This window comes from Nilaparvata lugens, chromosome 5 (assembly GCF_014356525.2).
Source record: "Nilaparvata lugens isolate BPH chromosome 5, ASM1435652v1, whole genome shotgun sequence".
In the NCBI taxonomy this organism is placed as follows: Eukaryota; Metazoa; Arthropoda; class Insecta; order Hemiptera; family Delphacidae; genus Nilaparvata; species Nilaparvata lugens.
The window spans coordinates 3,540,220-3,553,146 of NC_052508.1; the positions used below are offsets into that span (position 1 = coordinate 3,540,220).

Sequence of the window (12,927 nt, forward strand, 5' to 3'; positions counted from 1 at the left end):
TATTTCGTAGTTTAAATGTAATTTTGGTGGCTTGCAATAAGCATTAGTAAGATGAGCTGTTATTGGAAAGTGTGCAATGTGAGTGAATGTGAGAGTGAATGGTTGCTAGTCTTTTCTTTCTCCTTTTATTCATGCATTTAAAATTAGTTGAAGTGATATTCATTCCTGCTTGCAAACGTGGAGTATTGTATACCCCCAGCAGGTAGTATTTTTTATTCCAATTCACAAATTTACCGTATTTCTAATAAAACATACCAGTATTTATTTTATTAATCTTCCATAAATTATTTTTTTTTATCTCACTGAGCTGTGTGTTTTGTTTTTCTTATTGATTCTGATTGTGAATATTGTGAGTTTGAATAAATAAAATTTGATTTTGAATTTGAATTATTCTTCTTTAGATTAATATGACGAAAAATAGTGTGAGTTACTTGTACGTGTGTGTCTGCAGTGCTAAAACGAAATTCTAGTCTCGGCTAACACTTCGACTAGAAACATCATTCTCGCCTGCAAAAGACCCCTTCTCATCCTTGTGACGTAAGATACTATTATACGTTTATTATTCACATTTTCATCGTGATTTCCCCACTTTTGTGTTGTTAGATTGATGAAAGTGGTGTGCCCAGCGCCGCCGCAGGACCGCAAGTTTGCGGTGCACGTGTTCTCGGAGGAGTGGACGAAGGGTGAGGCGATTGGGGGGGCCGGGTTGATGCTGCAGCCCCCCCGACCCCCCAGCTTCCTGCTGGAGTTCATAGGTCGCGAGGCCGGATCGGCGGCTCTCAGTTGGTTGGAGATCTCTCGCACCAAATCGTCGCTCATGCAGTTGGCAGCTGACTACGGGGAGCCCGCCGAACCAGCTAACGACACGCTCGACTGGGAATGTCCGCATAGGTACGCCAAACGACATTTCTCAATATTATATGCAATAAAGTGTTCAAAATATTGAAGTGAGAGAATTTTTTTATTTTGTTGTGAATTTTGTTTCGATTCTTCGTTTACTTATTTTCTATTCTGTTTATATATTTGCTTCTCTGCTATCTTATCACTCCGACTGGCGAACAAGAGTCATTGTTTGATTCATGTATTTATGAGTGTGGGATAAATTTGAATTTGAAAAAAATAGGAATACTCAATACTCTATGCCAGTGGCTCTCAAATTCGACTGGGAGTATCCGCATAGGAACACAAAACTACATTTATCTATATCGAAGTAGTTCTTAGAGTTCATCTGTAGTTCTCAAAGTGGAATGCATGGTAAAGGTACCCCGTGAAAACTTCTTGGATCGGGGAAAAGAGAAATACCTGATTTTTTGTGTGAGAATAAGAATTTTGATATTACAGTACTTACACATCTCAGAAACAATATTATTAACCTAGAGGTATTAACCAACTATCAACTAGGAGGTATCCTAGACCTAGATCATCGTACCATTTCATTTCTACCTCCTCAATTCACAGTATTGCCTGGCTCAACTGTTTACACCGTAATTCACAGTATACAACAGTAGTTCATAGTATACTGGCTCAACTGGGCCAGTTTTTTCAAATACACACACTCACAAGCATAAATAGCACTATTGAGAGAAGCTAATGATTGATACATCTTGAACAGTAATGTAAAAAATTACCATCTGTCTGATTAATAATGTTATAGATGTCCGGAGCTGAACGCGTGCATCAGCTCGAGCCTCTGGTGCGACGGCCGCTCCAACTGTCCGTCGGGTTTCGACGAGGCGGAGACGCAGTGTGGCGGCGTCGGTCGGCGTCTCTTGGCGCGGCTGCCGGCCTACGCGATGCTCGGTGGCGTCGCAACGGGAGTCGCTGCCTGCTGCGTCCTGGCCGGCGTCTTCGTCGCCTACCGACTGCGAATCCAGCAGAAGCGACGGCGGCGACGCCTCGGCAAGGACCGGGGCTCATCGACGGGGCCGCATCGGGTGCCAACCGAGGAGATGCTCCTCGACCCCTCCTCGTCCACCACCTCCTCCTGACACCCGCTGCCCTCCGTCGAGTTCATCCACATGGACCGCGAGACCACTGTGTGATGCGACGGTAGGATTCGCCTCATAAACTCTTCATAGTGAAATTATGTTAGTGTAATCAAGTCAACAGTTATTTTGTTGATCGACTCTACCGGCTCGCCACCAATACATGATCGGCTTCGGATCACTGGAAGGTGAGTGGGCGACCTCAGACATTCAATTTAAATCACAATCACACAAGAGTTCGAGAAACTACTGAAGTCAAGATTCCAAAATCGCAACACACCACGTATTCCAGCCTTTATCACAGATTTAATTGTTCATTTGATTTATGACAATACTAATAAATTTCAGTAACAGCATAAATAAAAATTTTATATTAGTTTTGAAGTAGAGGGGAAATAACGATGAAGAACTTGTGTTGTTTCTATGCAGAACGAATCCTTTTAGAGAGTCCTGTTCTGTTTAGATCCCGATTTTTTAAATTTACAGTATATTTTGGTTATGTAAGATGAGAATTGTCGTGATCTATGATGATGAGACGACGAATCATGATTGGATATTCAAGTTTATTACCAACAATTTTTATTGGTTGTATTAAAGTATTAAAGCTATATATAAAGGTCAATAGATCTGAGAAACAATAATTTCTAAATAAATGGTTGTTGAAGGTTGAATCGCACGATTAGCAGGTTATCATAGATCACGATGTTCTATTCACTGTATGATCTAAGATACTAATTCTTGTCTCATGAAGACTTGCCTTAAACTGGTCCTCTAGAATGAAGTGTCATCCTGAACCTCTAATTTGAGCATCCATGTATCAGTGATTATTGACTGATAAGTATTGCTTCTAGAGAAACATCAAAAATAATTTCAGTAATAAAGATTGATACGATTTATAAATGGAATGTCTAAGGTGTGCCTACGATTTTGGGAAAGAGAGAGTAAATATCAGTCGCATCATTTTCATGGTGAACTTTGGAACTGATCTTAATCAATTCACATGATTCAAAGTGAAATTAGACGTTGGGAGATTTTGATTTATTGCGGGTTATTATCGAATTCAATGGTGAGCTTTAATTGTATGATACGGAAATTCAATAAATCTGAAACAAGAACCAATAAAATTATTGTCAAAAATTACCAAACATCATGTAAATTTTGCGCAGTGACCGCATTCTCAAAGCAAGAACATGATTCAGGTTTCTAAATTTGCTAATAAAGCAGTCCGAGAGAAACTTTTCATGTTTACGAGCCATGAAAGCGATGCGCTCATGAACTCTCTGCCCTGAATGCTCCGGTGACCCGAAGGAAGAACTATAAAGTGTATACTGCCACTTACTTTAGTTAATTCATATTAATTGGATGTTTGTTGTGAAGCAGGGGTGTTAATTTTTAGTGCCAGGTGCTACGACATATTTACTTAGCTGCTCAAGAATCATGTTGCAGGGTGCCTTACCCAGAGATAAGCGTGTACAAATTATCCGCAATCTCAACATTATTAACGAGTTGAAAAGTTATATACAATAAATTATTACTAGTTATCTTGTAGACTAATTAATAGAGACGATTTAACCAATTGTTGCCATCATGAATTTGCCAAATAAGATAAGATCTACTAATAAGAAACTAGGATTACTAAAAATATGATATGAGTGAAATGTGAATAGGTTATAGGATACGGTAGTTAGATTCGACACACAAAAGTATTATAGTGATAAAGTCAATCTCAATGTGTTCCTTCAGCGTTTTAAATCGCTAATGCATAACGTTTTTCTTTCGTATTTTTCTTCATCATTCAAGTACTATTGTGAAAACAAGCATGACCTGTGTGAGTTTTGCAACCCAGAAACAAGAATTGATATAATTCTGGAAGTGTGTGATCCAAAAGTTCTGTTTACAACATACTAATATTTGGTATTCCCCATTATCAGAATTCGAGCTCAGTTTCGGAATAATGAGAAAGATGCATCATTAGATATCTTATTATCCGTGATAAAGATGAAAATCGTCTTAAAAGCTACAAATGATACTAACAACATAAATAATAATTATTGACCACAAAGTTGGCGTTGGAAGTATAGGATCTGAAATAGTGACTTAGTGAGTAGCATGATAAACAATATTCTCTGTTGAATTGCAATTGATACCGTATATTATAGATAGTATGATTGCAAATCCACAGAACTCTTTTTTTGTACTTTAAAATTCGGTACCTAATTCATGAGTAATTGGAGAGAGTTACATTATTAGTGATTGAGTAGGGATCAACTTCTAAAGATTGAACAATCAATACAAGCAATAAAAATTCAGTGAATCTTGGTTAAAATTCATTGTACGTAGATTGTACTTCGGATTAATCAGAATTCTCTATTGAAGCAATAGTTGATGATTTTATACTATGATTTTCATTGGATGATTTCATGAAATTTCTAGTTACAATAATATGAAAATGTTGTTGTATTGGCTGTATAATGCAAGCGAACAAATTTTTGGGTGTGAATGATTAGATAGAATTATATATTTTATACTGAAAAACTAATATATTGTATACAATAAATCAACTCCCATTATTAGATTCATACAAGTTGTATGGAATAAATTATAATGTTCGAGGAATAATAATTTATAGAGGAAAGAAAATCATGTATTATATTGTTGATTGTTTATATAGAATTTTCAGTAATGTTATACTTCTAATTAAAGAATTTAACACCATCAAAATATGCATTAAAATAAATCTTCTAGTGAACTGTAGAGAATCTTGGAAATGAAACTCTTCTTGCACTTTTAAAACATGCACAATATTTTCGAATAATAAATACCTATGTTGACAACATTCATCAAATATTTGTAAATAATGATGGAAACTGAATAGATAGTGGATAAATAAGAGTCGACAAGAATAGGATTCATCAATTTGAATCACGTGAGTTGATCAAAGCTGGAGATTTTAGATCGAATTTAATAAATTGTAGTGGAGGTTTCTATTCCAACTCTTCCGATTCCTAAACTCTCGAAACATTTTCCGATTATATGAAAATAAGGAGATGATAATGGCTATTGCTTTATATTGAAGACTGCTCCACGAAATTCATGCCAATTACTTATCTACCATGTTATGAGAATATCATGGATTTGAACTGAGTTACATTGATTATTTCTGTATTATCCTCCGTGAAACTGTGTTTAATTATAAATGAATTGAGATTAAAAACCTTCAATGGAAGTAGGAGTGAGTTTAACATGATTTCTGAGAATGTTCTTTTGAATAATAGGACGTAGATGCTAACTTTATATTGATGACACCAAAGGCGAACCAAATATTATGAATTAGTAATTATAGGAATATACATTTGAAATGGATAATATTGTAAGTAGGATTTGAATACCCTTTTGATCAGTTATCTCAAATGACGTCATCATTTTCTCTCAAGACTTTAATTAATGAGAAACTATGTAATTGTTGAAAAGTTCCTTTAAAGAATGGTATATGAACAGTCGTTGACTTTTTTCTAATTATCAAAAGAGCAAATACGAGTGATGATGGATTTTGGAAATTGTAATTTCCATAATTAATATGATTAATTTGATAGTTATTTATAAATTGTTTGATAATATTTTGTATTAGCAGGAATATCGAATGACTGTCCCGATCCGATTTCCAACCTTTCTACATAACTCATCCTTCGATTCTGGAGATAAAATTGAAAAAATATAGTGCTATGAGCATCATACTGAATAGATTTTCAGTTACTACTAAGTAGAAAATTATTATGATTAAGAGCTTATTCTATCAAAAATATATTAGATAATTTTGAATTTTATATATTTTCTCTATGGCCTGTTTTGTTTGTAGGGTAATAGACAAATTTAAATTATAATAAAAGCGAATTTTTTATATTTTGTATCCTCATTTTTACCTCATTCTCAGATACAGTCATTCATATAAGAGAATTTCTAGAATAGATGTTGCTGTGATATGAAGTTACTCGCGGTGGAATACGAATAGAAGAGTATATTTAATAGAAAGGATTAACTATCTGAGTTTACTACATAAATATTAGTCATATTTAATTTGATTCTATTTATTTTCAGCGTTGTGGTGACTTGTGTCTATGACAGGAAACTCCTATTAAGTTGAAATTGTATTATGTTATATCTAATCTTATTATTATTATATCTAATCTTATATCTTATTATATCTAATAAAGAATAGAATAATATTTGATGGAACTACCAAGGAAAACATTCAAAGGCTTCAACAAATCAGAAAAACGTTCCTATTCAGGATTGTTTGTTTTTCTTCCAATGCTCGATAATAAACTATTAACGAGAGATGAAAACAGCAATTTTTCATAGTTTCATCATTTTATAGTAGAGACATTTGTAAGGATCGTCCATAGTAACTGGCATTTGCTATAACAGTTGACTCCTTATTTCGCCATTCACTTGTTTCGACGACATAGAAACAGCGGGTGACTCATAGAAGACAGCCGGGACCAAGAAATAGTGCTTTCGGTGATGCATTATGCATTCAGGTTGGAAAATCTTGTCTCAACTGTGTGGACTTTGCCGACCATCTCCCTATAAAAAATGCATGGCTCCTTTCATCTGACCCAGCTCGATCTCTGGTGAGAGGAGAAAAAGAATAAAATTCGCGACTTCATTAAGAACTCTGACTCGTGCACCTCCTTACTCTTTCTTGCAGTCCTCCTCTTTCTTACTCCCTCCTACTTTTTGACTTCTCTTACTTAGCACGTCTTGAATTTGTCCGCACAGCCCTTAACTCCACCCCCTCTGCTAACTGAAAATTTCCCACTAGTCTTTTTTCTCTCCCTAGTTGCTTTCTTTACTCCTCCTCCCATTTCCCTTCTATCCTTTTCCTCTTTTCCACTAGTCGTTTTTTTTCTTCCCCTCTCTTCCCCTATCCACCAGACTCGGCTCCACTGCCCCGTCACATCAATAGATACTTGATGACAAGCACCTCTTCTAGAATTCAACTCAGCGCCCACCATTACCCGATTCATCATCAGAGCCCAAAACAAAAAGAAACCATTAATTTTCCTAGAAAAAAACCCAGCAGTGTGTAGTTTGTGTTGCTGCTCCAAGTGGTTTTGAAATCTACTTTCTCATATTATTATAGAGGATATGTTGGCATCGAATCCTCATCAAACTGACCTCATCGAACCTTCATTTTCCAGAAGATAATATGTTAGTATAGGCGATGTAGAATGATTCTGTCGATAGATAGATAGATAGCCTGTAAAGCATGAATTATGAAGCAGCCTGGACTGCAGTACTTTATGAATTTCCCGTTACGATACTGAATACCGTATAGGGACAAAATGATAATATACTTCAAGCTATTGCTGGACTTCTTCAACATAAGGTGTCTTTTGATTCATCATGTTAATTAGAATTATTGATTTTCCATCGTTACATCCTCTCACTTTAAGAATTTTCAATGGTTTTACCAGTACTTTTTATGAACTTGATAATTTGTATTATGATGACAGTTGAAGAGTTACTAGTCAGCGAATTAAGGAGAATAGCTTTGTATGAATGTTCTTTCCCATAAGTCTGTTGAACATATTGAGACTAGTAGTTCTGCGAACAGTAGACCTCGCTCATGAATACAACTTTCAATCTAATGAGAAGGGCCAGTACAATAAGTACAGAATATTGTGAAGATTTAGCCTTGTCATCTATTATTTTCTCCATTGAAAGTGCTAGAGACACTGGTCTTATCAAGGAGGTACCTTTATATCAAATACATACAAATTTTACCTTTTAAAAGAAAAAGACTAAGAAATTGTCAAAAAACCACAGATTCATTGATACTTAGATTCGGTCTTTATCAGAGTTTATCAGAGATTGACAGTGGTGTAATCACCAAAACCGGTCTTTCTAAGTATCAATAAATATGTGGTTTTTTGACAATTTCTTAGTCTTTTTCATTTAATATGAATAGCAATTTCATAGCTGCAAGATGTGCTGCACCTTCGATGTTAGCATAGATTAGAGAAACATAATTTTTAGTAAAGTTTCATTTATGGCTCTCAATTTTAGTTCCATCAACACTGTGATTATAAATGGACTTGTTAAGTGGAGGAAAACGACTAACAATCTGTTTCCAAGGAAATTGAAGATGAATTAAAAGAATTGAAGGCTGTGGTACCGTGAAGATGATGTCAGGTGAAGATCTTGTTGCAGCGGTGAGTAATTGACTATAACTCTCATGGAAGCAGACTGCTTGCACATATTTTTATTTTTTAGTAGTGCTACAGAGCTGGTTTATGAAAAAATAATGTTATGAGTATCATCCTGTTGGAAAGGGTGGAAGGAGAATAATTCTCAATCGAACCAGAATGTAATTCCACATCAAGGATTCATTATCTTGTGAATTTCAATTATTAAAAATTGAATCAAATAAAAACTCAAATACAACGTTAACTTGAACATACTCAATAAAATCTATTTAAACTGCGAAATAAATCGGATAGCTTTTGATATGTATCGTAATATCTTTCGATAACTATCGTAGAAATATGAACCACAACCGGTAATATTGGAAAACAAAATTGGTTCCATTTTCAATATAAAGGCCCAATTATACTCCAGCTCCACTCTTCGTAGCCAATTATACTAATTGGATTACGTAACAATTCATACAAATAAAAATTAAACCGTTGAATTCCTTAATAGGCCTTCCATTACTCTTCTTTTCATCAGAATCGTAAACTTGGGGGAAAGCTTTCTGGTTTAGCTCTCCGAGCGTTTAATATAAGTCGCCTTTATTAAAAAGACATTTCTTACAGGGAGAATCCAGAATTGCACAGTGGAAAGCAATATGGGAGCAGATTATATCCGTGTCACCACAGCAGAGGATCGTCGGCCGCCCCCAGGCCACGAATTCAGCGGTCCAACTTATATTTATTTTTCTATCGCAGCTCGGAACCGTTTTATGACCCAGCCTTTTTATATACCGACGGAATTTCCTCAGCGCCGATATATTATTGGTCTTGTGCTCTCGTTTTATCTGTTACATCGTTTTCGAAGGCACTTTATTCTGATTTCATCCATATCGTGTTGGAAGATTGATTCAATTTCATTTGATATTTTGTAAACATTGGTTCCATTCGTGAGGAATTGAAACCTCACTAATTAATTCGATTCCTTTTCTATTCGAATTGTGTGGGCAACTTTAGGATGACAGTAATCATATGACTTGAGCCTCATGCATACCTTTGTGATTCGCATAATGGTTACGTTTTCAATAATTTAGTCACGGGTGTGAAGTTGTGTTCCTTGCCCTTGGAGGGCTACCTCTCATGATAGAGCGATGATATTGATATTTATAAGAGCAGTCGCTAAATTCCCTCTTTTGCGAATAAATTCACAAAAAAATTAAGGCCGTCCGGCTCGCAAAATTACTGGGTTCAAACCTCAGCTCTAGCTCAGTGGTAGATACATGAATTTTATAAATACAAATAATCACCATAAGGTTCAATGACCGGTGATTGATAATTCTTACCGCTGCTTCTATGAAGTTCTTGAAGAATACCAGTAAGGAAATTAAAAGAATATTTGATGACTGATTATCAGTAACCATGTACCACTAAAGAATGATCAGGACCAACTATAGTTGTTTCTAGTTGATTCTTAAAACGCTCGTCGTGAATACAAGTATTCACCAATATACCCTTTCAAAATTCCTTAGAACTTACAACGCCAGTTCTTGAAGCTCTCTGGATCCTTATATGATATAACTGGAACCTTATTAATATGATTTTCTAATATACTTTTTCTGGCAGATAAAATGAATATCATCAAAGGATGATAAATATTGAGTGCTCTGAATAAGATTAATGTTACTTGATTCAACAATTTTAAGTGCTGCTGAATATCTATTGGTACCAAAGCAGCTCAAACTGTATATCACGAGATGAGTTAGGATATAATAAAAAACTCTATGAGTTTGTATGCTGACATAAAACACAAAATATATTCCCATAAAAATGTGTGTATAAAATATTTGATATATCTATAATTTATTTAAATAAATGTTATCTAGAATCTGAATAATTATCACAGGTTTTGCCAATATTCACAATAGTGAGTTTCAAATTCATAAATATATTATATAATACTGATACTTAGACTTCCAGTCAATACAAAATTCTGCAAACAAAAACCTGTTCGGTCTATAAGTTTGATATGATATACTTTGTTCAATTAACAAAATTATAATTAATAAATTATTATTCAAACATGAGATCTCAGGGATTTATATGAATTCGGGCCGTGCGTGGAAGTAAGCTTCCTACATATATCAAATAAATTTATAAAATGTTCTTATGAACTATGTGATATTATTCAACACGTGGTGACTTTTATTTAATTTAAGTCAATTTGAATAGCGCTTTTTAAATAATTCCCCCACTTTACGCAGAAAATCTAAAACGAGCTCGTTTGACTTATCACTCACTTAACTGAAGTTCTTGACGGTCTCATGGATTGAATTAATTAATTCCAATAATTAATTAGGTAGGCTCCTTTCGTCTCTGCTGGGCTAGCGCGTGATCCAGATTCTTATAAGTTTCTTTCCGAATTAAAGATATATTTATGGGGAATAGTTACAAATTACGAACTCTTTGATAGCACTGAGTTCACAGATAATTTAACATTTAATACAAATATTTCACATTAAAAAGGGTTTGGCTTAATAGTTTTAAAATTTTTAAAAAGAGGAAGAAATTGTCAAAAAACCACAGATTCATTGATACTTAGAAAGACCGGTTTCGGTCTTTATCAGAGTTTATCAGAGATTGACAGTGGTGTAATCACCGAAACCGGTCTTTCTAAGTATCAATAAATATGTGGTTTTTTGACAATTTCTTAGTCTTTTTCATTTAATATGAATAGCAATTTCATAGCTGCAAGATGTGCTGCACCTTCGATGTTAGCATAGATTAGAGAAACAGAATTTTTAGTAAAGTTTCATTTATGGCTCTCAATTTTAGTCTCCATCAACACTGTGATTATAAATGGACTTGTTAAGTGGAGGAAAACGACTAACAATCTGTTTCCAAGGAAATTGAAGATGAATTAAAAGAATTGAAGGCTGTGGTACCGTGAAGATGATGTCAGGTGAAGATCTTGTTGCAGCGGTGAGTAATTGACTATAACTCTCATGGAAGCAGACTGCTTGCACATATTTTTATTTTTTAGTAGTGCTACAGAGCTGGTTTATGAAAAAATAATGCTATGAGTATCATCCTGTTGGAAAGGGTGGAAGGAGAATAATTCTCAATCGAACCAGAATGTAATTCCACATCAAGGATTCATTATCTTGTGAATTTCAATTATTAAAAATTGAATTAAATAAAAACTCAAATACAACGTTAACTTAAACATACTCAATAAAATCTATTTAAACTGCGAAATAAATCGGATAGCTTTTGATATGTATCGTAATATCTTTCGATAACTATCGTAGAAATATGAACCACAACCGGTAATATTGGAAAACAAAATGGTTCCATTTTCAATATAAAGGCCCAATTATACTCCAGCTCCACTCTTCATAGCCAATTATACTAATTGGATAACGTAACAATTCATACAAATAAAAATTAAACCGTTGAATTCCTTAATAGGCCTTCCATTACTCTTCTTTCATCAGAATCGTAAACTTGGGGGAAAGCTTTCTGGTTTAGCTCTCCGAGCGTTTAATATAAGTCGCCTTTATTAAAAAGACATTTCTTACAGGGAGAATCCAGAATTGCACAGTGGAAAGCAATATGGGAGCAGATTATATCCGTGTCACCACAGCAGAGGATCGTCGGCCGCCCCCAGGCCACGAATTCAGCGGTCCAACTTATATTTATTTTTCTATCGCAGCTCGGAACCGTTTTATGACCCAGCCTTTTTATATACCGACGGAATTTCCTCAGCGCCGATATATTATTGGTCTTGTGCTCTCGTTTTATCTGTTACATCGTTTTCGAAGGCACTTTATTCTGATTCGTCCATATCGTGTTGAAAGATTGATTCAATTTTATTTGATATTTTGTAAACATTGGTTTCATTCGTGAGAAATTGGAACCTCACTAATTTATTCGATTCCTTTTCTATTCGAATTGTGTGGGCAACTTTAGGATGACAGTAATCATATGACTTGAGCCTCATGCATACCTTTGTGATTCGCATAATGGTTACGTTTTCAATAATTTAGTCACGGGTTGAAAAATTCCGTCGCTCCTGTCGCCGTCATGCGAACCGCAGTAGAGTGCTCAAGGCTTTGATCTGTATGTAAGCAAAAATAATTAAAAATCTTGTTCATCAGACAATAATAATTATAAATGTATATACTACAGTACTTTGAAATGGGATGAATTTCAGCAATTAACATTTCCAGAGAATAATGTCTCGGTATGAATCGAGAGAAAAATTTGGTGTTTTGTTCGAAGCAAATTCTTTTCTCAAGTTATTTCAACAATCAATTCCAATCCAGGATTATATTTTCACACTATAATTCACACAAAATAATTTGATAGATATTATGAAATACAAATTTCGAAACAAAGTGAAATGTGGAATCATTTATAGGCCTAAGGTATCACAGCCTCTCATTCATGGTCCTTTTCAAAACAGACTCTTGTCAGTCTATTTGAACAATCAATTCCAATGTTGGAGGTTATTATATCTATACAATATATTTCAGACAAGAAAAACTTGAAAACTGTTCATAAATATGAATATTGAGACAAAGAATATTAAATTCAGGACCATTTTAAGCTTCTCTCACCCCTTTATCCACAGACCCGTGTATTCCAAACACTAGGTACGGTACGTGTCAATTCGATTCAGCTAGTGGGATGGCGAGCTATTTCAGAGTGTGGAACTATTCATTGAACAGTGGTGCATTTAATTTGAATTC

At 34.8% G+C, this 12,927-nt stretch overlaps 1 protein-coding gene across 1 annotated transcript in view; it reads left to right on the forward strand.

Moving 5' to 3' along the window:
• The window catches only part of LOC111043470, a 149,531-nt gene extending 143,652 nt beyond the window's left edge, over positions 1–5,879 (forward strand). Inside the window, 2 exon segments of the mRNA XM_039429342.1 lie at positions 604–891; positions 1,655–5,879. Coding sequence (XP_039285276.1) covers positions 604–891; positions 1,655–1,988 — 622 coding nt within the window. The 3' untranslated portion in view covers positions 1,989–5,879.
• Positions 5,880–12,927: the final 7,048 nt, after the last annotated feature.